At 36.4% G+C, this 26,394-nt stretch overlaps 3 protein-coding genes and 1 long non-coding RNA gene across 5 annotated transcripts in view; 2 read left to right on the top strand and 2 right to left on the bottom strand.

The window, feature by feature from the left end:
• The first annotated feature begins 1,534 nt into the window (after positions 1 to 1,534).
• LOC115444236 (GPI ethanolamine phosphate transferase 2) lies at positions 1,535 to 16,168 on the top strand. Of its 2 annotated transcripts, XM_037439375.1 has the most exons (13): positions 1,535 to 2,084; positions 2,551 to 2,737; positions 3,004 to 3,069; positions 4,887 to 5,096; positions 5,612 to 5,815; positions 6,703 to 6,836; positions 7,168 to 7,364; positions 7,887 to 8,077; positions 8,568 to 9,157; positions 9,432 to 9,544; positions 9,780 to 10,399; positions 11,114 to 11,481; positions 13,096 to 16,168. In XM_037439375.1, exons 1-13 carry the CDS (start codon positions 1,927 to 1,929, stop codon positions 13,346 to 13,348), a joined length of 3,291 nt encoding a protein of 1,096 aa, XP_037295272.1. In that variant the 5' UTR covers positions 1,535 to 1,926; the 3' UTR covers positions 13,349 to 16,168. The 2 variants fall into 2 exon arrangements, with proteins under 2 accessions (XP_037295272.1, XP_037295273.1); XM_037439376.1 differs by lacking the exon at positions 3,004 to 3,069.
• Positions 15,968 to 26,394, bottom strand: part of LOC115444223 (peptidyl-prolyl cis-trans isomerase FKBP8) — a 13,069-nt gene continuing 2,642 nt past the window's right edge. Inside the window, 6 exon segments of the mRNA XM_030169912.2 lie at positions 15,968 to 16,804; positions 17,578 to 17,689; positions 17,974 to 18,149; positions 18,152 to 18,269; positions 18,526 to 18,772; positions 21,114 to 21,376. Coding sequence (XP_030025772.2) covers positions 17,603 to 17,689; positions 17,974 to 18,149; positions 18,152 to 18,269; positions 18,526 to 18,772; positions 21,114 to 21,376 — 891 coding nt within the window. The 3' untranslated portion in view covers positions 15,968 to 16,804; positions 17,578 to 17,602.
• LOC119189495 lies at positions 23,568 to 24,156 on the bottom strand. Its single transcript, XR_005112442.1, has 2 exons — positions 23,901 to 24,156; positions 23,568 to 23,768 (listed from the first exon to the last, which is right to left on the bottom strand). It is a non-coding gene; the product is annotated as an uncharacterized LOC119189495 (long non-coding RNA).
• LOC119189494 (cyclin-dependent-like kinase 5) lies at positions 24,616 to 26,388 on the top strand. Its single transcript, XM_037439377.1, has 2 exons — positions 24,616 to 25,273; positions 25,540 to 26,388. Exons 1-2 carry the CDS (start codon positions 24,616 to 24,618, stop codon positions 25,776 to 25,778), a joined length of 897 nt encoding a protein of 298 aa, XP_037295274.1. The 3' UTR covers positions 25,779 to 26,388.

Genomic DNA, 26,394 nt, shown 5'->3' with positions numbered 1-26,394 from the left:
TAACGCTATAAAAAAGAATACACATACGTAGGCCTCATGGATAGATTCTTTATGGGTGGTAGAGCTGTAGAGATTGTAATGTACTACGAGCGGTTATAGGTTTGTAGAGAGTCGATCTCCGAATTCGAACTCTATATCATCGGTGATGTGGGTGCATTAGCTTATATAACTATTGGAACTAAAAAAAATACAAAAAATGTAATGAACAATAATTTTTGCCAAAAAACGTAAGCCCGTAGTTTCTTTCTACCTTTCTCATTCCACTAACTTTCATTTAGGTAGGTAGTGAAAGGCTGGCAGGTTAGATAGGCTAGTGTTCATGTCCTCACCGGTGAAGATCGCGACGTGTTAGCCTTATATTTCGCCCTACCTGCCAACCTGTGCTGGCAAACTTTACCTTATGCCTTTATTATCCGTAATTTAAAATGTCCGTAGTTATATATCAGCGATCTTAAGTGTTCTTCAGTTTTGACGTATCATAAGTGCAACTTTGTTCGCCTACGTCATAAATAAAGTATTTAATTAATTTATTTAAAGACAATACTTATTGTACCTAAGTTGGCGGAAACGATTTATACGGGACTAGTCCTTGGCAGCGGATCGCAAACGGCGCAACTGCCTGAAACCTAACATTTCGAAGGTCCTTGCGCTCGTAAGGGACGAAAAGTATGAATTATAATTACTAAATATCTGCTGTATTTTATAAAACTAGATAGATATTAAAGTCAAGATCGAAATATCTTGCTAGCGTGGTCTAATTTTTACATAAAACTTTACCGCACCATCTATTGACAAATTATGGAATTTACATTAGGCTTCAATTGATAAATGACGGAGTATAGCTTTTTCTATAAACCTGTGTATTTTATTTTTGCTATGCCATATTTTTAATCTTTTATGTATATTTCCTATACAAAATAATATTTCACATGTGGCAGACGTCTCGCGATGGCTCAATTTACTTATTTTTATTTTGTACGTAATCGAAATCTATGCCTTGGCAATATGATCTTTGACCTTAGCCTGTAGTCGGCCAGAACATATTAAAAAAAAAATGAATTTGTCAATCAGTGTTGCCAGAAGGTTACATTTCTTACATTTTTCGTTACTTTTGACCCCCTCGCGTAACATGTAAGTAATTTTTATATTTAAGGCAATTTTCGTAACTTTTGAGAACAACGAGATTTGTAATACAACATTTTTATTGTAAACAGTTTATGAACGCATTTCTATTCAACGCATCCAAATTAAACACGCCTAAAACTGGCGGGTCTAAAAAGTATTTCACTCCATATCACACTCAGAGATGGCTCGCCATGACAATATGAAACGTATCTTGCATATATTAAAACTTGACTTTGCTTGAGTGTGCGCGCGCACATTTTCTACTAGGCAAGTCCCCGCGGTTTCGCAGCTACAAAAATGCTTGCCCAAAAACGCGTAAATAAAAAAAAACAATAATGTAACTTTTGCAGCAAAAATGTAACTTTTCAGGAAACGAAACGAAACTTACGACTCAAGGGCCCTGGCAACACTGTTGTCAATAGTCAGAATATTTGTCAAATGCTATGGCCCGGTTCCGGCATTTGAGTAAATAAAAATAATAACTTATTTACTTTACGTGAAACATTTCTACCAACAATATAAATCAACATTATTAAATTCTCGTAATATTACTTTTCAACTGTTCTTACAATTTGGAAACGAAAGATAATAGACACGATTTTATGACAGCTCTAATTGATAATAGCAAAGTGCTGATAAACAGTAAAGTTACTGCATGTCTCAGTTGCACAATGTAGTTTCCACCGGACGATCTGTGTACACGCGTGGTATAGAACATAATAGTGGGGAAAGTTGAAACGCATCAACTTTACCGGCGTAATTAAAGACTGACCATCATATCCAGTCAGTTTGCAACCTACCATGTTGCTGTGGTTTCAACACCGATGGACGGGCCTTTACCTGCTGATCATGGGCCTTGGCGCCTTAATTATGTTCCTGTATGGATTTTTCCCGCTAAAATACCAATCAGGAAAACTGGCGCATATGGACGATCTGCCTAACTTCATAGATGGAATCAGGTAGAGAATTTTATATATTCATAAACTTATTGATAATAACTAACAGTAATAAACTATATCTGAAACTAGACTTATCTATAAAAATGTGGAGTTAGACTTGGCAATAACAAACAAAATGATATTGATATCAAACATTATTGTTACAATTTTAATGTCGTTTTTATCAAATAAATATGTAAAGAAATTACTCAGATTAACACCTATAAGTTACTATTGTATAGAAACTATATGAAGCGTGTTTTAATGACCAAAACAATAATATTCATTTGAAGGAACCATACTTTACTACAAGACCACTGTTAAAAATTACTTTTACCTTAGTTTGTTGAATTTCACTGATAAATAAAAACAGAATAGGAATTTACTTGATTTATTTTACAAAACACATATAGAACACTATAAACTTTAAAATATCCATTAAATTTATATAAAAGGTCAATTTATTCAATAAAACAATCACTTTTAGCATTGACGGCCAGCAAGTGTACAATTCTGGAGAAAATACCGTCATATTAATGGTGATAGATGGTTTGAGATATGATTTTGTGACAGAAGAACACATGCCGTATACAGGCCAGTTATTAAAAAACAAATCGGCATGTATCTACGTGTCTGTTGCTGAGCCTCCCACAGTCACCATGCCACGGATAAAGGTAATAATGAAAAGTTGTAACATCTTATCAATAAGTGATTTGTTGATTAGATAAAGGAACTAGAAAATTGTCTTTATAATACATTAACAAATAAACACGCTCTGTAAAGTTACAACAATTCTAAATACAATAGGAGTGTTAAATATATCAAAAGTTTTTGAAATCATGTTGCATTATTCAAAATTCTACAACACTCATTCACAGTACCAAAGAAAAAAATTAACTAAACTTAATTAATGTTAATGAGTTGTGTTACACTTAAACAGTCACCAGAGAGGAAAAAGGAGAAGGCACAGTGGAGACGCACAATAAACTTCTGGCGGGATATATTCGCAAGTGTCACTTTGTAATTATTATGCAATTACGCTTTTTATTTCATGAGGCCAAAGAAAAAACTCAATTCTTATTTTATTTAGTTGCACCTTATTTATCCTCTTTTCCAATTTATGTTGGTGTAGGTTTTTTCTTTGGTGTTGTGTTTGATGTAGAGCTTGGTTTTGAGTTAATGGTTACGGTTCATTTGTATCATTGAAATTAATTTATAATGGTTCATGCATGATCTATCATAATTTTGTATCATTCATAATTATAACAACTTTACAACATACCAAAACATGTCTATATTATTAAAATAAGTAACTTGTAGATGCTATAAAAATATCTTATTTATTGCTTAGTAAATATTAAGCAATCCCATAAAAATGAAATATGATCATAACATTTTCCTACTTTCATAATCTCAATTATAATGCACCAATCCTTTAGAGCTGGTTGTGCAAATTGCATCATGAGGTGCCCATCAACCGTGAATTATTGGCAATGCTGTGCGTCTGCGGTCATGCGTGTCGCCTCTACTTACATAACGCTTGAATATGTTCATTATATAGTTCTTTTATTACATATTCCTTGAATATTGTCTATAGTTTGAAATTACAGCACTATGTAGCATTATGTTGCTGGTGGTAGGATATATTTTAAATTCAACCAGATAGCGACCATCGTACACAAAGTCTTAAAAGCCCTTATAGTGGCCCACGTAAGAGTGTCGCATTCCGGACTCAGCTTGTGTATATCCGGTTCCAACAGGCAATCCAAGTAACTGTCTCGACTGCCAAGGGAGTAATCATATCTTATCAGTCGACATTTGTTTGAACCCCACTCTACTTGTTGTGGGGTCAATTTGCTGTGCACATATAAAAAAGAATTAAAAAAGGCTTGGTGGCAAAAATAGGAAAGCATCAGGAATGCATATTGCTAGAGACATTAACAGATATTTGGCTGATAGTAGTACCCCTGCCCAAACTTTGCAATAGGCTGATTGAATTTTGAAAGATAAGAACCAAGAAACTTTTTTACCTATCTCTTAACTCTCAATTTATAAATAACTGTCAGCAGCCCTTTGGGAGCCACTTTAATGAACATGAAAGATTATCTATTTTTGGAATATTTTTTGACAACAAACATTGAAAGAAAATTACTCGATCTGAATATAATCGAGTTTTAATGGGTGATCTTGGCTATGATGCTAATATTTTGTGATAAAGAATTCAAAATATATCACGTAATCTGTAATACAATTACAGGCATCCAATTAATTGCAGGTGTGTTAGAGTAGGAAGCATCAACGCGCGCATCTTTATTAAATTTTCGTGTCAATATTTTGGCGCGTGTGCAATAAATCTCATTCGAATGTACATAGCAATTTATCCTATTGGTATGAATAGTTGGCCGCGTCGCACCACACCGTTTTACTACGGTGTGGTTTCACCCTTAACATTGATAATTTGATTAGAGCTACCTTTTTTGTAATATCCACGACATTAACAGCAGGAAAAATCGAAATGTAAAAAAAAAAACATATTTTTTTCCCACAATGTCTAACAGAACTATCGGCCAAACCACATATAACAGTGATAATATTTATATAAAAAATGAGTAAATACTAATTTATATTTAATTTTATCCAATTCCGACTATCTCATATATTATTGCATGGCTTACACATACTCCAGAATAACACTCATGACCATGAATTTGCAAGCTACGATCCATTTTTTTTTACTTGTAATGCATTTTATATGCCTGCATAGCATTTTTGATTCGACATAGGCGCTTTTTAGATGTGTAGTTAATTTATTTTTTATTCCAGGCCATGATGACAGGCAGCGTGTCAACGTTTGCCGACGTTGCATTGAACTTCGGCGCACCCGCAGTCCGCGGCGACAGCGTGTTGCGCGTCGCCTCCGATAGAGGGCGCCGTTCAGTGTTATATGGAGATGATACGTGGTTGAGGCTGTTCCCAGGACTATGGGCCGAGCATGACGGAACCACGTCATTTTATGTTACTGATTATACTGAGGTGTGTGTTGTTAATTTTGTGAGGAAATAATCGTGGAAAATGAAGGAAATTTGATTGTTGATAATCTAATTTACTTAAGTGATTTTTTTGCGATATTGAATTTTATGTATATTTGTAATCATTAATTTTCTTCTGTTTCTTAAATCAAATTTCAATTTCAAAAAATATTTGCTGGAATAATTTAGCGGTCGCTCAGTAAATACTAGTTAAGAGAGCCTTCTATTTCAACTAAACATAGGGTTCAAGTTACAGCAGGTAAATTCCTCCTATGCACACAACTGCATAATTTTTTATTTATTCAAATAAATTTTTAACAATAATTTGGTAACCTAATCCAAATATTTTCCAGATCATGACATTTTATCTCAGATTGTTAGCTGAAATGTGTTTTTTTTATCTAAAACATGTATTTACGATGGTTTTAGCATTTTTTTTTTTATTTTGAGGTCTTCAGGTTTTTCGCTGAATATACTTAGTCCACGAATGATTCATAAATATTTCGTTGTTTTTTCCAGGTCGATAATAATGTCACCAGACACTTAGACAAGATTCTAACGCCTGATGAAAAGAAAAAGCCCACGTTCGACTTCCTGGTCTTGCACTATTTGGGTTTAGATCACATTGGACATTTGGAAGGCGCGCGCAGCCCAAAGATTAAACCTAAGTTACTTGAAATGGATGAAGTTGTTAAAAAGATATTTACTTCTATGAAGTTGCGGGTATGTTCGTTAGTACTCTACGGATAAATATCTGAAACTACTCTCTTTGAAGCTTTATTTTTAACTAGCTTATGCCTGCGGGTACGCTCGCCTGAAAAAATTTTTCGGGAAAAAATACCCAATAGCACTCAAGTATAATATTTTCAGTATATTACAGAGAGTCGTGACATCAGAAAAGTGTTTCGCTTCTGTCTCGTAATTTTATTGTGCTTAAAAACAGTCAAGTGCTTTCCAGTTTAATGTCAAGTGTTATTTAACAAAACAAAAACACACATCACTCCTTAATCCCCGAAAGGTTTAGCAGAGATGCAAACAGGGCATCGACATTTTGCTTGTGTTATTTTCCATGATGTGATAGAGGGCGAGCAGAACGTCACATCGAGCTCAAATTCCATGCTCCGACCTGTTACTGAACAGACTCAATATCACTACTTGACCTTGGTTCCAACTTAGTCCTCCGAGTGGTAGTCGTATCGTGCACGCTATAAAACAACGCCACCGGGATGGTAGTTCTCAACGTGACTATTCGTCGTTTCACTGCCACGGTGGCGTAGATGTAATTGTACACGGTATGAGTACGACTACCGCGCTGAAGTCTTGGGTTCGAATGCGGGGTCGGTCCAAGATAATAGTTTTTTCATCTTTAAAATTATTCAAATACAGCTCGGAGTCAGGATGTTGGCGGTGTGATATTCCCGTGCCTTAATCACATAAAGCCATTAGTAATGCGCCTGATCTCCTGTTATGTTGGATTGCCGTCTCACTGGACTATAGGAGTGAAGGAACAGAGGGTGCACTGATATCTCCTGCGTACTTGGCTGACCTCAGTTGAGATGGCCGCCGCAGCCGAAATTCGGTTAGGAAGGCATCGCATTCGTTGTTTCCAGGATCGTACTGGCGTGTTGTTCGTGTGCGGCGACCACGGCATGCGCGACGCGGGCGGCCACGGCGGCGCCACGCCCGCAGAGATACTCGTGCCGCTCGTCCTCGCCAAGAGTGACGACTTCGAATGTCCGCATCCGTAAGTAGCTATCTACCAAATCTTAAACAATTAAGAGGTAATTGGCTTAACATGTTTTTACTTACAAATAAATTCTTCTGGCTGACCGTCCTTCTTACTAATAATAACTATTTGATTTCGTTTTCACAGTCAGCCACTTTCCATCTGAAAATTAAAAATAAAAAAAAAACGTGGTTACAAAAATAACATGGCGGGAAGACTATATAAAAACTTTTTGATTTCTGGACATTTAAGTAATATTTTACCCGCTATTAATCCACATAAGTGAAATTACGGGTAAAGAATAAATAAAAATAAAATCTATGTAAAAAAATTACAATCTAAATTCCAGGGCAGGCCCGGGCCCGGTGGTGGAGCAGGTGGACCTCGCGCCCACGATATCGTGGCTGCTGAACGCGCCGCCGCCCGGCGACAACACGGGCCGCATCCTGCCGGCGCTGCTGCCGAGCGACATGCGGCAACATCTGTACTTGTTGCACGTCATCGCGGAAAATAATGCCAAGAGGAACGGGCTGCCGACCAACACTGGTATTGTTTAGTGACTTTTAAAGTTACTAGTTTTATACAGGTGTCTAACTTTCACGTAAACATAAAAAGTCGTTAGATCACTAATTAATATTTTTGGTTTCTTTTCGGACTGTATCCAATTATGGCGATCGTTAATCGATTTTGGATCAGACATAAAAAAATATTTGTAGGGATTACTACAAAAAATAAAAGGAGCATTCTTAAAAAAGAAATATAATATTCTACAAAACATTGGATACATACGAGCGCGAGAGCGTGCGACGCGTGTGAGGCGTGAGGTGTGAGGCATGAGACGTGAGACGTGAGGTGTGAGGTGTGAGGTGGGAGGCGGATTGTGGAGCGGCGAGCGCGCACCCACAAACACGCGGCAACCGTCGCATGCGCCGGTTCGAGGCAACACGCTTTGACCAAACGCACGACGCGACCCATACAACGCAATGTCTATTATTTTTTTATTATTTATAAATATGAACGATAAATAAGGAATAAATGATACTCTACAAATTTCAATATATTTCACAGAATTTTACAACCAATTTGTTCGCGCTGAGAAGCAGTTCGCGCATTATCTAGTCACGGGACAAAACAGTGCCGCAAAGATATCGAAAGAATTTTACGAACAATCATTAGAGGAGATGGCCAAATACCTTGCAGATACAACGGTTGATTTCGACATGTTCGCTATTGCGGTAGCCATATTACTCATATATTTTGTAAGTATTTTATATGTTGATAATTATACCAACTTTGTCTTTAAGAATGGGAGAATATATATCATTAGTTACTGCAGAAAACAGCTATTAGAATAACTGACTGAAGATCTCATGTAATAATGGCGTTTACTAATAGCCCATCAATAAACAATCTCAATCTTAATCTTCGACCCGATCTCAAAAATCAATCAAAATAAGTCAATTGTAGACATGTCAAAAATGCTTCATTATTATTGATCCATTTTCACGACGGTGCGAAAAGCGATTGGGATCGTTTATCGAAACTGCGGCTCTCTTTAATCGATATTAAGCTTGGGATACATTCTTAACATGAGAACTGATTGGGCTGCTTTGCCGAACCCCAAAAAAAAACAAAATATTATTTAAATTCGGTGATTATGTTTATTTATTCAAAACTTCAAATTATAAAACACTTATCGACACAAGCAAGACGTCCAATACAATATTAATACTTTCATTAATATTTCAGATCACAACGGCTCTTCTCTGCCTGACGCTCTACTCTCTTCAACCAGAGTTCAGACACAAGAACAGCATCTCAAGACACGACCTACATCGCTCCAACGCCGGTGTCGTCCTAGCCTTTCTATTCGTGCTAGCCATGGTCTGCAGCATCCTCGTCCTAGCTTGCTTCATATCAGAGACAAAAAGCCAAATATGTTCCTTCGATTCATACTGGATAATAGTATTTTTATCCATAGCTTGCGCATACACTGTAGCATACTTTATGAACAAGACCGGCTACGAAAGAATTGAAAATTTATCATCGCTTGCATATTTAAATGTGACGGATTACTTGCTGATCGGTGGCACTGTATTTCATTCTTGGTCATTCTTTGGTACAAGTTTTATTGAAGAGGAACATATGACGTGGTATTTCTTTTGGAACACGCTGATGTTTTTTGTTCTTATACGAACTATTATAGTGGTTGTGATGTATTTGAGTATGAAGATGAGTGGTGCGACGGAGGTCCAAGAGAAACCTGAACTCGAAGCGAAAATGAGTACGGTCGGCATCGATATTCTGCCGAAGTGGGTGCTGCTTATTGCGTTGCACAGGTAAATAATAGGAAATATATGTTATTTAACATTTAAGATCCATAAATACTAAAATATAGTCGAATTGAGAACTTCCTCCGTTTTTTGAAGTCGGTTAAAAATGTTTAAAGATGATTACTTTTAGTCTAGAAAGTGTCCCAAACAGGCTAAGCTGTAAGCGAAATCCAAAATTAACGTATCAACTTATTCCATTTATATACCATTTGCGACTTAAATATTGTACATTGTAGAAAATTCTATTTTTATTTTTATAATTATGCATTATATTTTTCAGGTATTTGAGAACAATGAATCAGACTGGCGATCGCTGGTTATTCCTCCCAGACACGGCTGATTGGTTGAATGCACCAGAAAACTCTTTTTATCTACAACTTCACTTAATTATCGGTAAGGAAAGTTTAATAGTAAACATTAACATTTCTACTTACAAGTCCAATAGTTAAACTAACCTACTTACTGAAAAATTCCAAAATTGTTTATCATAATTTACAACCTTTCGATTATATTCTCTCCTTAATACAAGAACATTGAATAATTATGAAAAATAATATAAAAGTTATAAATTTCATGTCATTTAAACCAATATCAATAATCGATAAAAAATTTTTTTTGCTTTTGACAGGTACATTCGCAACATTAGCTATCTGCCTCTACAACCTGCGTCACATGAACAACTTCCTGCACATTCACACGGCATTAACAATAGCCGCAACAGCAGCTATACTGTTCTACAGAATCGCAACACAAGCATTAAACTGGCCACTAGAAGACGTAAAAACTTGGAATCCAGTCGACATAGTAACTGTGTTCTGGGCTATACTTATCGTTCAGTTCATATTCGAAATATTAACATACATAGGTCTGTTCAAAAGCTGTGGACTCAAAACTACGAATGCGTTAGAAAGTAACAAATTCGTATACAATAAGCCGAAAGCGAAGACCGAAGATTACTTTTACGATTCGACGATAGAGGAGCCGTGGAATATCGATGAAGTGAAGTTAAATTTGGCTCGATCGGTGTCGCATATAATGTTGAATGACATGATGTTGATTATAATATTGTTGATGAGACCGCATAATGTTATCATGGTGCCAAGCGTGTATGTGACGTGCGCGTTGACGTCCAAATGTATGAACCACAATTTGTTGGACTCGAAGCTCGACCGGCGAACTGAAGTTGTCGATATTTTGAGCCGCACTCTAGTTCACATGTGGATTGGGGTCGTGTTTTTCTTTTATCAGGTATGTATATTGTTTAATTGTGTTATTCGTGTATACGTACGGATGTTTATACCGCTTTTTAACATCTGTATATCGATAAGGTGAAAGTAGTTTTTGCAAAAACGTTATCGAAGTTTTACAAATTAATTATCGATATAGTTATCTTTTAAAGATAAATCGATTCTTAACTTTCAATCGAAGTAGCAGTGGCTGAAGCTACTTACTCGTTAATTATAATCCATTAACTCAACTTGGATATTATTTATGTTTATTTTGGCTCATATTAAAATGTTATAACTAGGTATGACAAACGTATACAGCGTTGATATTAGTAACGCACTATTAATGAAAAATTGCCCCCCCCCGCGAGGTTCGCGAACATTTCCCCTCCCTCCCTCCCAGCTATCCTGAGATGGCTCCTTCTCTTTCCTCTTCTCTTCCTTCAGCCTATTTCCTCCCTTCTTCCTCCGAGGCTCTGAGACCGGATAGCCGTGGGTCGCCAGCGTACCGTCCGCTGGCACCCTCAGTGGTAACGGTAGAACCTACAAAATCCTCACAAGGGCTGCCGTGGTTACTAAGCCGGGGGATCGCTTGTACACCGTTCGCAGGGTACCCCCGGTGATAAACACGGCAGATCTACAAAAATAAAATGATAAATGTGTTGGTCTTAAATAAACTAAAACAAAAATACTGTGATGTGCTGCGGCTAGGAGTAAAGGCAATATTTGTATGCAGGGCAACTCAAACAGCCTGGCGTCGGTGGACCTGGGGTCGGGGTACGTGGGGCTGAGCGAGTACTGCCCGCTGCGGGTGTCGCTGCGCATGGGGCTGCACGCGTACGCGGGGCCGGCGCTCGCGGGCGCCGCGCTCTTCTGCACCACAGCCACCTCCGCGCACTACTTGGGAACAGTTCGTATAGCACTTTCTTATTACAACTCGAACAGCCTGGCGTCGGTGGACCTGGGGTCGGGGTACGTGGGGCTGAGCGAGTACTGCCCGCTGCGGGTGTCGCTGCGCATGGGGCTGCACGCGTACGCGGGGCCGGCGCTCGCGGGCGCCGCGCTCTTCTGCACCACAGCCACCTCCGCGCACACTTGGGAACAGTTCGTATAGCACTTTCTTATTACAACTCGAACAGCCTGGCGTCGGTGGACCTGGGGTCGGGGTACGTGGGGCTGAGCGAGTACTGCCCGCTGCGGGTGTCGCTGCGCATGGGGCTGCACGCGTACGCGGGGCCGGCGCTCGCGGGCGCCGCGCTCTTCTGCACCACAGCCACCTCCGCGCACACTTGGGAACAGTTCGTATAGCACTTTCTTATTACAACTCGAACAGCCTGGCGTCGGTGGACCTGGGGTCGGGGTACGTGGGGCTGAGCGAGTACTGCCCGCTGCGGGTGTCGCTGCGCATGGGGCTGCACGCGTACGCGGGGCCGGCGCTCGCGGGCGCCGCGCTCTTCTGCACCACAGCCACCTCCGCGCACACTTGGGAACAGTTCGTATAGCACTTTCTTATTACAACTCGAACAGCCTGGCGTCGGTGGACCTGGGGTCGGGGTACGTGGGGCTGAGCGAGTACTGCCCGCTGCGGGTGTCGCTGCGCATGGGGCTGCACGCGTACGCGGGGCCGGCGCTCGCGGGCGCCGCGCTCTTCTGCACCACAGCCACCTCCGCGCACACTTGGGAACAGTTCGTATAGCACTTTCTTATTACAACTCGAACAGCCTGGCGTCGGTGGACCTGGGGTCGGGGTACGTGGGGCTGAGCGAGTACTGCCCGCTGCGGGTGTCGCTGCGCATGGGGCTGCACGCGTACGCGGGGCCGGCGCTCGCGGGCGCCGCGCTCTTCTGCACCACAGCCACCTCCGCGCACACTTGGGAACAGTTCGTATAGCACTTTCTTATTACAACTCGAACAGCCTGGCGTCGGTGGACCTGGGGTCGGGGTACGTGGGGCTGAGCGAGTACTGCCCGCTGCGGGTGTCGCTGCGCATGGGGCTGCACGCGTACGCGGGGCCGGCGCTCGCGGGCGCCGCGCTCTTCTGCACCACAGCCACCTCCGCGCACACTTGGGAACAGTTCGTATAGCACTTTCTTATTACAACTCGAACAGCCTGGCGTCGGTGGACCTGGGGTCGGGGTACGTGGGCCTGGGCGAGTACTGCCCGCTGCGGGTAAATCTAACCACAATAGATTAGTTGACCGACACCGATTAACAAAGCTCGGTAACCTAATAATAATAATCTTAAATTTCAGCAACATCATTGAACAGACACAAATACAAATCAATAATATGCACAAAAACTATTTTGTTGGACACCCGGTATACAAAGAAAATGTGACTTGTGTTACTTTAGTACTTAAACTAACGCATGACTAATTATAATAATTTTATTTTTTATGAAAACTTGCTAGCCTTCACACGTCACTTAAACTGACCATTATAAACCAGCGTTATGCCACGACTTGCACCGCAGCACGGCATCGTGCTAAGTGATCACCTACCTGACACAGCCTTGACATCCAGTCTAAGAGATTTTCGTTTTTTTTTTATAATATACGATTAGTTTTGATAGATACTAATTGTACTTGTTTATAATGTTAATTCTCTTTGCTTCCCCTTTATATGATTGAACCTATGCATATCTGTGACAAATAAATTACTTTATTTCTTTCTTTACTAACGCTCACATACGACTCACTTTGCTATTTATATTTTCAGGTACTTACAAACAATATGGCGCACGACGAACATACTCGCTCTGCATCGAGTCTACGCAGTTGTAGTATACCTCTTCGTAGCGACAATATTTAGGCACCATCTATTCGTATGGTCTGTATTCTCGCCAAAATTGCTATACGATTTCGTAGCGACGGTCTTCACAGTGCAAGCTTTGTCGACAATCGCGCAGATTGTCGGCTTGACGCACCTGACTAGTCGAATTGCAAGGGTGTTCACTAGGAAAATGCGATAAGGTATATGCATTTTGACACCGCCTAAATTGGATTACTAACTGGGAGTAATCGATGTACGTTGGGACAATATGAAAACATTGATAACTCGACCTTTTTAAATTGGTGTAGCTAGATAGCCGCTTTGTGATACCAGTGTTCTAGAAACCCTCAAAAATGAGCTTTTTGACGTGAAATTCCGTTATAAGTATTAACGCTCGCGGCCAAAGAAAATCTAAACACTTAATACAATATGTTTTAAAACCTTGAAAAAAAATCCTATTCAATTCCCAAACATTGCGTCCTACATTTTCCCCATGGTGTTCAATTCCCTAGTTTAAGAAAAATTTCCCAGTCTACCATTACATCGACAAATACATGTTTTTCTTTACTTACTACCCACCTAAAATACTGCGGTCGGCAAATTTTATGAGTAACCGCCATCTTCAATTATAATCAGTGCCATTCGCTCTTTTCGATCTATATCAAAAATGGACCACTCAGAAAAAAGGTGTTTTTTACATGATTACAAAGGTATTTTTATTGGTTCATTCTCAGAATCGGATTGAAGATTGAGATTGGGATCGTTTATTGGAAATACCTGTAATTCAAAAACATTCACGGTCGATAATATACAGCATGTTCCAAAAAGTTTATAGTTTAAGTAAAATAGTTGTCAATGTCTGTATTCAAACAACGGTTAAAGTAAGTGCTATCAATAACATATAAATACAATTCTAATTGTTGTCTGCTTGTAATTTCAACATAATTCTGGTTTTTTAAAAAAATATAAATAATTCCAAAATCCCTATACCGAAAAACAAGTTTGTAAAATTATTGTCACTCTAATCTATCCAGCAATCTCCGAAAACAGTGTAATAAGGTACTTTTTGTACATTTTTATATATCATTTCATATTTAGTACTCAAATATTTTTAGAAAAGACTTACATGGCGCGACTGGATTATGATTTCTAACCAAATTTTAAATGAAAACGCTAAAAAAGCTAGTATAACTTTGGTCTTAAAATATTTATTAAATATGTAGCAAGAATAATAACAATATATTAGCATAATAAATGATTGATTTCTGAGGTAACAAACATTTAAAAAATACATGTCGAATTGAGAACCCTCCCCATTTTTGAAGTCGGTTAAAAACACGTTTGTTTTTAAGACTGCTCGCGATTCCACCTCGGTATATGTCCTTTTCCGAGATAAAATTAAATAAAAGTAGCTTATACCACTTGGAATAACATAGTGTCTAATAAGTGAAATAATTAAAACCAAACCAGTAACTTTAGTAATTAGTATGGGCAAATAAAAAAGCAAAACAAATGTTGTGATAGAGTAGATTCAATAAGAGTGAGCAAAGAAAAATAACAAAAATATCCAATAATACGGATTGATAAATATTTGAGCAATTTGAGATACTCGACGTTTTGAGCAAGTAAAATTTTGAAGTACAACTTATCATAAATTCCTACCACAGTACTCTGTAGACATATTACTCATATCTGTGGACAGTATCTCCACCAGGCCATTATTGTGACGTATCAAGGCATTATGAGAACACGAGTATTTTCACGAATATTTTTCTACTAATGCTAAAACTAGCTCCTGCCACAATATTTTTTATTATATAAATTCTATATGAGCAAGTGCAGGATAAATTACAGAACAATATAGCCGCCGATCAGCTCAACTGGTTTGGCAAATCATTGCTCGAGGAACTGACTACATTCCATTTTGATTTATCACTTTCAATGGTTTGAACAAAAATTATTGTAATTAGCTCGTGATATATATTGTATAAAATAAATTCTATATATTTCTAAGTTTTGTACAGATTAATCTTTGAATCGTTTATCTCTTTTTATAATTAATATTTATGACAATAAACAGGACGTTTGTAACTTTTAAAAAGTAAAGTTGTATTTTTTTTACTATACCTATTTATGGCTAATAATTATATTCATGAACAAAAACCATTGTGTGGTAAATTTCCTATTTTTATTGTATTTGCGGTAACATTTAAGGTTAAATATGTCTGCCATGATAAAATTAATAGATGTAGCTTATTAAATCATAGTTTTTATATATTTATTATTATTAGTATCGTAATACTGCAATTTAATTTTAAATTATGTTTTTACTTAAAATATTCATGTGTGAATGAGATATTTTAGAAAAGTAATAAATTTATTTAGGTACAGTTAACAAAATAAGTAGCTCACCAAATAAAACAAATTAAACTGCTTCGACTGATTAATTACAATCAATATATTTTTTTTCTTTATATAAAATAAAGTAAACCCTGTGAAGTTTATTTTAATGAAGAAAAACAATTATTGATATGGACAAATAAGTTTAAAGAAGAGTAAAATTGTTGAATTTGTTCAGCTACTTTTGTTGTACTGCTTTCCGACTGTAACCACAGTTTGATAATGGAAAAGTAAAATGTATACAAACATCAACCCACTTTTTCATTATATCTATTGTGCTTGGTATAATAAAATGACTTCAACGGATTTATTTGTCAACCATATTCTTTGTTACATTTTATTTTTCCGTTTGTGAATATGGTGTTAAATATTTAGATTTTATATTGAATATGAAATTTGTAGCAAAAATAAAACATAGTTTCAACAAATCTGTTTATTGATGTAAGTATATTGTAACCGTACTTCTTACGTTGTGTTCTCTAGGGATGGACAATCCCCTTTACCAAACCAATGTCTTAAAATAAAACTAATTTAACTTCTAACGTTAGATACCAAATGAGAATACAAAATTAAACCAAGGTTTAAAATAAATGGTTGTAAAAAAATGTTACAATTGGAATGCTTTGTTTTATTCGCCCCCGCCCTTCAAAGAGTCCAAAAATATATAACATTCACATTACTTTGTATCTATGCTTGTAAATATTTGCTTTATCTGACTTTAGAAACAAATATTTTTTACACATAATATATACATTTTTGGCACCTATCTATGGACAATAAATATAACAGATAGATATGATATTTGCGCCCAAAAATATTTACTTTACACACAAATAACTGAGTGCTGAGCCATTTATTGCTTAAGACAGCTTCCACGATACAATTAGCCTAAACCTACATATTTTTTTTACAATAAAATACAGTTAAAGATTCTGATTTATAGAAAACTAATCAGGGGAAAATAGTTAAAAATGCGTGTCGACCGTAGCCTTTGTCAAATCAAAATGCCGTCCGCGTACTGTGTAAAAGCATAGACAATTGCAAAAATAATCTAATATAAATCTTTAAAAAAATATGCAGTTCGCATCTAATACCGTTATGGTTGCTATATATTTATTTACAGCGATAACGTATCTGAACCTCGCCTAAATGATAGCTCGTCGAAAGCTTAGCAGTTTGTTTTGTCTGCGAAGATATGACCTTAAGTATAATGTGCACCGTCCCCGAACGATCAAACCACTGGTATCTTCTCCACCTGCAGAAGGAAATTGTATTGTTATAAATCTATTAAATGAATATAGATAACGACAAGTATTGGGCACCGCGTTGTAATATTAAAGGGGGAGGAGCAAGGGTGTACGCACGAAAATACAGTCTGTACGTAACTTTTTTTTAAATTCGTGTGACACAGTCCTGATCTAGTGTAGTAATTTTTTTGCTTATTTGTAACTATGGTGTAATTACTTTGGTCTAATAAAGATTATTTTTATTAATTTCCCACAATTGACCAAAGTCAATCGTGACAATGATTAATCAAGCCTTCACATAAAATTTAAAAACACTGCAACTTAAAGTACACTGCGTTACTTGTTTATTTTTAGAAAAAAATATCAGTCATCAAATATCATTGACATCAACATCAGCGTCGAGATAAGAGTCGATATCCATTATCAGATTTAGAAGGGCGTTGGACTGCCATGAACTCTGGCTCAAAGCATTCACATTCATTTTCTATCGACAGAAGATAGCCCTTGCACAAGTTAGCAAAATCTAATGTTGGAATTGTTTCTAGTGTATGTAAATTGTTGTCGGGCCGGCAAAAATGCCGAAAACATCCGGGTAGCTAAAGCCGGAACTACCGTTTTTACACACACTTTGTTTATTTTCATGGACATGTATGTTATCCATCTCTCGACTGTCAACTGATAAGCGGCTGCTAGCAACCCTTGATTGCGATTTTAATGGACATGAAATAAAGGCTATTTTTGTTAATCACTTTTTGTCAGCCCGACAGTATACGTAACTCACTTTATTCTACCGTCGCCATAGCAGCTCACTGCGCCTGCATCTTGTACCGGTACACGAGCACGCTGGCCACGCCCACCAACAAACTCAGCAGCAGCGAGCCCCACACCAACATCTACAAGCGTTATCACAGCGTGTCTTATATTTCATGTGTTTTAAACTATGATTCTAAAGAGTGTCCTTATATGTGGTATAGTTGTTAAAAAGTTACTTTTACTACCTCAACTATATGTTATGTAGTATACAATGTAATTTTCTCTAAGTATTACTTGTAATGTGCGATGACATGGGCGTTTTCACTTCGCTTATACACGAATTGGACTAATGCAATTTAGCTATGTATGATTTATATAAACTAATTTTATACTTGAAATACTAGGCATACGTAATTAAGCGCACCTTAGAGCTGGATGGTTTCTTGTCGGGCGCAGGCGCGGGTGCGGACGGGGGCGCGGCGCGGGCGGCGGTGCCGAGCATGCGCTGCGCGAGGTCGCGCTCGCGGAGGCGGTCCCGCTGCGCGCGCAGCTCGCACCGCTGCAGCTCGCGGCGCGCGGCGCTATCGGCAGGCGCGGCGCGCGCGCGGCGGCGGCGGCCTCCAACGCCTCGGCGTTGCGGCCCATCGCGGACAGGATCAGCGACTTGCGGTATAACGCTTTCGCGTTTTCGGGTTGACAGGTCAGCACTCTGGTTACTCCCTGTCGATTTAATTCATGTACATTACTTGGTTGGTATAACATTTTTTTAAGTCAGTTTTGTGCAAATTCATGTATGAAATATATGTCATAAAACTATGTTACTATACTACTGAATATAAATAATAAGACGAAACACATTTTTATCCTTTACAATGAAGTCATCCAATTGTAATTGAAGAAGCGCGCTCTACACAATATATCAACTTTCAAAATGATTATGTTACTAGATCCGATATTTACAAATTCTGTACACCACCTGTAAAGCAGCTTCATAAGCTCCAGCCTTCAGTTGCGCGGCGGCCATGTTATTGTGTACCCTAAGCCTCTCTTCAAGCAGAGCGGTCAACGCGTCACTAGTGGGAGCCAAATCGCCGGACGGCGTGGGGTCCGTGATGCCTCCCTCGCTCTCGTCGAGTACGTCCAGCGCGCGACGGTATAATTGCACAGCGAGTTGGGCTTCGCCTCTACCGTACCACCAGTTACCACGTGCTCGCCGCCGGATTCTACAAATACATAATATACAACTCAGTTACATTTTTAAGGCTAGGCCATTAATGCAAGGAGATTGTGGTTAACAAAATACTTATTAGAGTGCGTTCGGCTAATTTCGGACGATTTTTCGGTATGTTGTGAGTAATCTCGAAAATATTTTTTCTCAAAAATTATTTAATCGATACCAACATTTTATACATGAAACTGGTAATTATTAATGCTACTTTATGTGATAATTTAATCATCTTCCAATTCTCTCTGTGTAAGCTTAAAAATAGATGAAAATATCTGTATAGAAATTTAAAACCCTTAGAAAAGATCGGACCTTCGCGGGGTAAGTTCGGACTCCGTTCTAATAACGCTTCTAAAGCTAGTATGATAAGGTCCACAAAATCAAACAGAAGTCTCAAAAATGTTAAGAAGAGTGAAATCCACCTTTTTTGTTTCAATGCACATAGCGCATCCGTTCTTGGTCGTAGCATCAACTGTGGTATATAGGGTGGGGCAAAAAGAGACCGCGTAGTCGCCTACATAACTTAAACTAAAAAATAACCATAGATTCGTGGTATTTTTTCGTTATACGATCTTAATTCTTACCCCGTATCCGATCTTACCCAAACGCACGTTACTAAAAACCGGTTTATACGCAACCAAAAAATCCTGGAATTTTCATAAAAAATCTTAAAATATGCACGAAAGCCGACAAAATATGCAACACAAATAACGAAAATAAATTAATATTCGGTTTTTTTGCATAAAAAAGGGAATCAATTTATAAATGTGCCAAAATTATAACATAATATTCGTACTTAATAAATGAACAACATTTTTTTTTATTTTTTTACTGTTCACTAACGGACTAGATTGCTTCGATGGCACCTAGTACTACGTATTGCATACGCACTATGACTATTATCCTGAAATCTTGGGTCGAGCTGGAATCTTCGGTCAGGCAAAGTGATATTGAATTTTTCAGTTTTCATACTATCGATTATTTCTTTGTCGAAAATTCTAGCCTATTTTTCACTGTCGGCAATTATAATACAAATACATATTTCATTTATTGTTGATTAACTTAACGAAAATATTTTATATAATATCGCCTAATATAACGAAAATATGCACTATGTCATATTTATAGGCAAACACCATCAAAAATGACCAAAATATGCAAATTTATAATAAATAATCCAGTCTTCACTTCTTACCAAAATTGAATTTAAAAAAAAGTTTCTTCAACATAAATACTAACAGAATAAAAACGCAGAATATTTAATGCTATTCTCTAAATAACGATATTAGCTCCGCTTCACTGATGCCTAAGACCCCCAATCTTACCCATGAAAATTTAAAAATTAATAAATTATTATTTCGCAAGCTCTAAATTCAAAACAGAGTCACACACTAAACGTAATTTTTTTTATTCAAACTTTATCTCAAGCGATGACTTAAATCATTGAATGTAATCATATCATATATTTGTGTATAAGTACAAATTAGACAAGATTTAATTCAGGGGAAGAGGACGTAACTCAAATTTTGATCTAGTGAGAGTCTACCTATCAGTTTTAGTGAATTATAAAGTAAAAAAATATATACAATTGACGAGCTTGACATACAACTTTCAATATCTCAACATTTATTAATTAACATAAATGGCGGCATAAAATCAGCATAAACATATCAAACTATTCATCACGCAACGCCTTCCTTTAAATATGTCACGGTCGCCGGATGACCGTGCAAGTAAAATAAACATGGCCTTGATGATGTTGGCCAATAACATTAGTTATTCAATTATTCACGAACTTTAAAACAATAACACTGTATTCGATATCTGTCTCACTTAAACGGCAATTGATAATTTATAATCTGCTTAAAATGTTTGTTAGTTATTAACAGAATATTTATTTTTATGACTAATAAAAAAATGAACTAATTCATACATTTATTTTAAGATAAGTGCACAGTCACGTTTGCAACTTCCTGCTGCTGCTCTTTTGGCTGCAAGCAGAACAAAGTAATTCCAAATTTAAATATGTGCTATAAACTTTCATTACCGCTTACGCAATATTTACTGCCAGTATTAAAAAACAAAAAATAAATAATTATGTTCTAAAACTGTTAAAACAGTGTAATGACGATATTAAACATATTCTTAATTGAGCCATAAAAATTGAAAGTAAACAAAGAGTACATACACCCTCTACAAATTAATCTTTCATTCAGATTTGTCAAATTGTGTGTGTATGTTTTAGAGACAATTAGCCACTTAGTCATTGGTTTACAATTTTAATTGTTCCCTAAATATCATATAGCACACATTTAATATGTAATACTTTTACCACATACCCAGTCTCCATCCTCTCAGCTATCGAAAGGGTTTCATGCTCTGGCTCCTCACTCCAGTCATGCAGTTCTAAACGAGCCTCTAGCATGGTGTCGGGTCCAATCGTGGGGCCTTCATAGTTGGCCCCGTCAACCTCTCCTATCAAACCGAGGCTCTCACCGGTCTTCAAACCTGCGTCTCCGTACGCAAACCTCGGCGCTATCTGAAGATGACATTCTTCTCCTTTGTGCATTAATGTCAATGCTAGATCCAAGCCTTGTAAAACCTGAAATAATTTGATACATAAGTTGTTTACATTGTTATCGAAAAGTTACTTTTCATATTTTTAAATATAAAATATTGTATTGTCTCTTATTAAGTAAAAATATAGTTGTCCTTTTATTTTATCCAACGAAGTATTTTTGAATAATATACACTCAAATCGACAACAATAAAACAATATGATTAGATTGATACTTGAATTGGAGAAATCTCGACGGCGTTGACGCCAGAGATAAGTGATCAGAAGAAATCAGTGAAGCATTTTATAATAATACGTATATGTAGGTGTTAAAATTTTGAGTGTTTAGTCTCTAGACTTTAAAGTCTTAAACTCTCTAAAGGTTTAAACCTTTACCAATAAGAATTTAAGATTACAATCTTGACTATATACTCCATTATATATATTTTTAGCATATAAATATGTCATCAGTGAATTAACTAAATACAAAACATAAAAAAGCTATGTCAAAAACAAAATATAAATTATACATTAATCCATAACTTTGTTTTGTTGGTGACATAAAAACAAAATAAACAATGACTATAATGGAATACTAAAGGTTATCACACTCAGCTTGATTTGTGATAAGATAAAAGCATATATGTTAGATATTGACAAAACCATAATAATCTAAATTATTTGCAACACAAAGAAAGATGCTTATCATATAAATTATGCATGAACAAAAATCAATTCCTGGTACTCAGAAGAAAGAATTTTTTATATTTATAAACAATTAATTACAAAATATATATGTGTTATGTTATATAAATAAGCAAAATATAACCAATGTTATATTATTCCTAAATGCTTCAGGCTACTGTTTATCCCAGAAAAAAAATAAGACAGGAATTTTGTCCCGGATAAATTTTTTCATACAAACAGATCCATGAGCAAAAGATAGTGTTTTATTTAAATATATTATTTAAATAAATACATTACTTGACAATGTCATAGGACAAGTATGTTATGCATGTAAGTGAAAGTGATATTTGTTTTTTGGTCATGTGTCTGATGTAAGAAAGGGACCAACTATAGACATAAAGTTATGCTTATGTATTTCTCTATGTATGAAGACAAACATTATTAAATTATACTATATCAAATCATAATGTGTATATACTAAAATAATATACCCTTTCCTTTAGAAACTGCATCAACTAATAAATAGACACCAAAACATAGGGTCTAACTTAATCTACTTCTAAAATCGAAATTAATATCATTTATAATGATTTCTTATGTTGTTTCTTACTAATATATCAACTTGAACTCAGTAAAACATGTAAACAATTTCTTTATTCAAATATTATCACAATTATAATAAATCTTTATTAAACAAATGTGTATATGACATCATATAATGTGAACAAAAATTATCTTCTAATGTGTTAGACAAACTGTTATATTATCTTATCAGTATCATACAAATAAATAGAGGCAACCTGTCTGTAGTATTGTGAATTATAGTTTCACATTTTTAAATACTGAATGATTTAAATGCGCATTTAAATAGAAGAAATTTTCAAAACATTAAATGAAGATGCCAAACATAGTTTCATACACACATCTTTCATCTTTGCATTTTAATGTTGAATTAGTGGCATAAGGTCACTAAAGCAGTTTTAAGCCCACTTATGTACACTTGTATGTATAGTCAAAAATAAATCCAAAAGCAAGAAATATAATAAATAAATAATAATAAAATGTTAATTATAACACTTTTGAAAATACAAATTCATGGAACCTTGGCATCTGAACTAGGATATGCTGTGAGATGTCGAAATTATACAGACAAAGGTGTTTTTCATATATAATAATATAATACTGTGGTGATGATGTTGTTAATGAAAAAATACTTACTTCATTGTCTCCCAAATATATCTTAACTAGATCTCGCTTTTCAACAATGTCATTGCTATCCTTTATTTTAAGTTCATAACTAATTTTGCATATATCACCTCTCTGAGGTCTTAAATTGGATGATTCATCTCCTGTTTTATTATCTGTAAAAATATTTTACATCAGCATATAAATTATTTCATAAAATTTGTTCATTTCATTGTTTATAAATAAGAATTTAGTTTATTAATTAATCATATGCAAAATAATTATTTTAATCAAATAAAACTGTTGACATACACTTACTTAGTTCATACAAAATTTAAATTTATAAAATATGTTAATAGCCAACCTTTTTAAGTAAAGCGCCGGAGCCAAGCAAGTCCTGCCACTCATCAGTTTTCGTTTCTGGCGTTTTTTCTTTCTCGGCGGCGGCCGCGGCCGCTTCTGCCAGTTTAGCTTCTTCAATCTCATGAGCGGCCGCAGAAGCCAAATCTTCAAAGGAACTGCTCTCAGATTTATCTATTAACGTGCCTCTACCTTCGTCACTCATCTGGAACATACGCACGCTTGTGTACTACACCGTAAAAATAATACGTAATATTTATCATACAGATCAACAAGTCACATGTTTTAATAGCTATAAATCGGCAAAAACTGTGAGAACTTATATACACATCCTCACCTTGTGTAAAGTGTCTATTTATAAATAAAAAATAATACTTTCCAAAATAATATTAATTGTAAATGTATGACAATTCAACTTTTTGGATTTGACTTTTTGTGAATGAAAGAAATGAAATGAATTATTTCAACATATGTGCGGCTGTTCATAACCTCCTTTCTTTGTTGTAAATAATTTACGTCTATCTAATTTACAGTTACTTATGAACGTTAAAAAATATCTCAATACGCGTATAACTGTTATATTACATATTTTATATAGAAAAATCATAGGTGTCACTGATTATGTGAGAAATCGTTTTAATTTCTATGATTGTAATAGGAGTGCCGAATTTAAGCATTATAGCTTCCGAACAGAACTCTCAGATTGTGATATTGTGCGTCATTGAAATTTGCAATTGTGAAAAGTACAATTATCGTTATAAAAAAAATTAAAATTCCATAATTAATGATAGGAATGATTATTTTTTATTTTATCATATTATATTTAAATCTAAACAAAACTGTAAAAACCATAGGTATCTACTATCTCAAGAACAATTACGGTTAAAATATATAAATTGTACGAATTATATCTATCAAACCTTGTGAACACGACGAACTCTCGAAAAATAGCGGTTGTCAAGTCTCAAGTGTCATTTGTCAATGTCAAAGTTACGGAGTCGGCTAATAAACAATCGATTTTGTGCTGCAGAATTTTCGTACAAGTATAAATTATGCAGAAATATGAAAAACTTGAGAAGATCGGCGAAGGTACCTATGGTACTGTTTTCAAAGCAAAAAACAAAGAAACCCATGAAATCGTAGCGCTTAAGCGTGTTAGGTTAGACGATGACGATGAAGGGGTACCATCGTCCGCTTTGCGCGAAATATGTCTACTTAAAGAATTGAAGCACAAGAATATAGTTCGGCTATATGACGTGCTGCACAGCGAAAAGAAACTGACCCTCGTGTTCGAACATTGCGATCAGGATTTGAAGAAATACTTCGACAGTTTGAATGGCGAGATAGATTTAGATGTTGTGAAGTCTTTTATGTACCAGCTGCTGCGAGGATTAGCTTTTTGTCACAGCCATAACGTACTTCATCGAGATTTAAAACCGCAGAACTTACTGATTAATAAAAATGGCGAGCTTAAGTTGGCAGATTTTGGCTTGGCTCGGGCATTCGGCATCCCAGTGAAGTGTTATTCAGCTGAAGTAGTGACCTTGTGGTACCGGCCACCTGATGTTCTTTTTGGCGCTAAATTGTATACTACTAGCATTGATATGTGGTCTGCTGGGTGTATATTTGCAGAACTAGCCAATTCAGGCAGACCTCTATTCCCAGGGTCTGATGTCGAGGATCAGTTAAAGAGGATCTTTAAGCTACTCGGTAAATTATATTTGATATTCAAGGTTGTGCAATAACTTTAGTTTGTGTTATAAAAGCTTGGCAAATGGACATTGATGACCCAATGGTAAATGTTTGCTATGGACATCTAGGCATAAAATTATATGACTTGATCCAACTTAATTGTATATTATTACAAGAAATAGCAGTAACAGTTCCAATACATCACAGTTACATTTATTTTTATATGACATTGTTCATACTTAATTAGATTTGTTCCAAGGCCTTCAATATCCCACTTGTTGCAGGCACACCCAATGAAGGCACATGGCCTGGAGTCACTCAGCTGCCTGACTACAAGCCCCTCCCAGTGTACCAACCAAGTCTGGGCCTTGCACAGGTTGTGCCAAGACTGCCGGCGAGGGGCAGGGATCTGCTAGCCCGACTTCTCACTTGCAACCCAGCATTAAGAATGCCTGCTGATGATGCAATGGCACACGCTTACTTCCATGACCTCAACCCATCTGTCAAGAATGACCGATGTTAACAATCAATACATCCATACAAGTGTACCTCGGAACTGCTATTTTGTGATAAAACAAAGATGAGGTACAGGAGTGTTGTGATGATGAGACCTAAAGAGACTGCAATGATAATATATTGCCGTGTTTATATAAGTATGTGAACCTAGACGTTAACAGTTTCTTTGAGTTTTCTAGTCTCGCTCTGGGATTATGTGTAACTAAAATTGTTTTGTATAGAGGAGACATTTGTAAGTCTTGTGTGTGGCTTGCTGACTTACGTGGAAGGGATAAAAATATCAGACAGTTTAGATGATATAGTGATATCAGGTCAGGGGATAGTGATGTTTGTTATACAATAATATAAAGATTAGATTATAAATGATGCATTTATTTGCATTGTAATGACTGAAATGGAAATTTCAATTAAATAATATTAGTAAAGATAGTCTCAGTAACCCAGCTGGAATAACAATAAATGTTTTCACATTTATATTACTCTTAATAGAATTGTGATAGATGTCATTTTACAGAGAATTTTCAGCCACATATTATTAGTTACCATTTTAATGAAAAATATTGTTTCATTTACTTCACATCTTACATATTTTGAATCTGTATAATTTTATTTTGACTTCTAAT

The sequence above is a fragment of the Manduca sexta genome, chromosome 16, assembly GCF_014839805.1.
Source record: "Manduca sexta isolate Smith_Timp_Sample1 chromosome 16, JHU_Msex_v1.0, whole genome shotgun sequence".
NCBI classification, from domain to species: domain Eukaryota; kingdom Metazoa; phylum Arthropoda; class Insecta; order Lepidoptera; family Sphingidae; genus Manduca; species Manduca sexta.
This window is presented reverse-complemented; position numbering and strand designations above follow the sequence as displayed.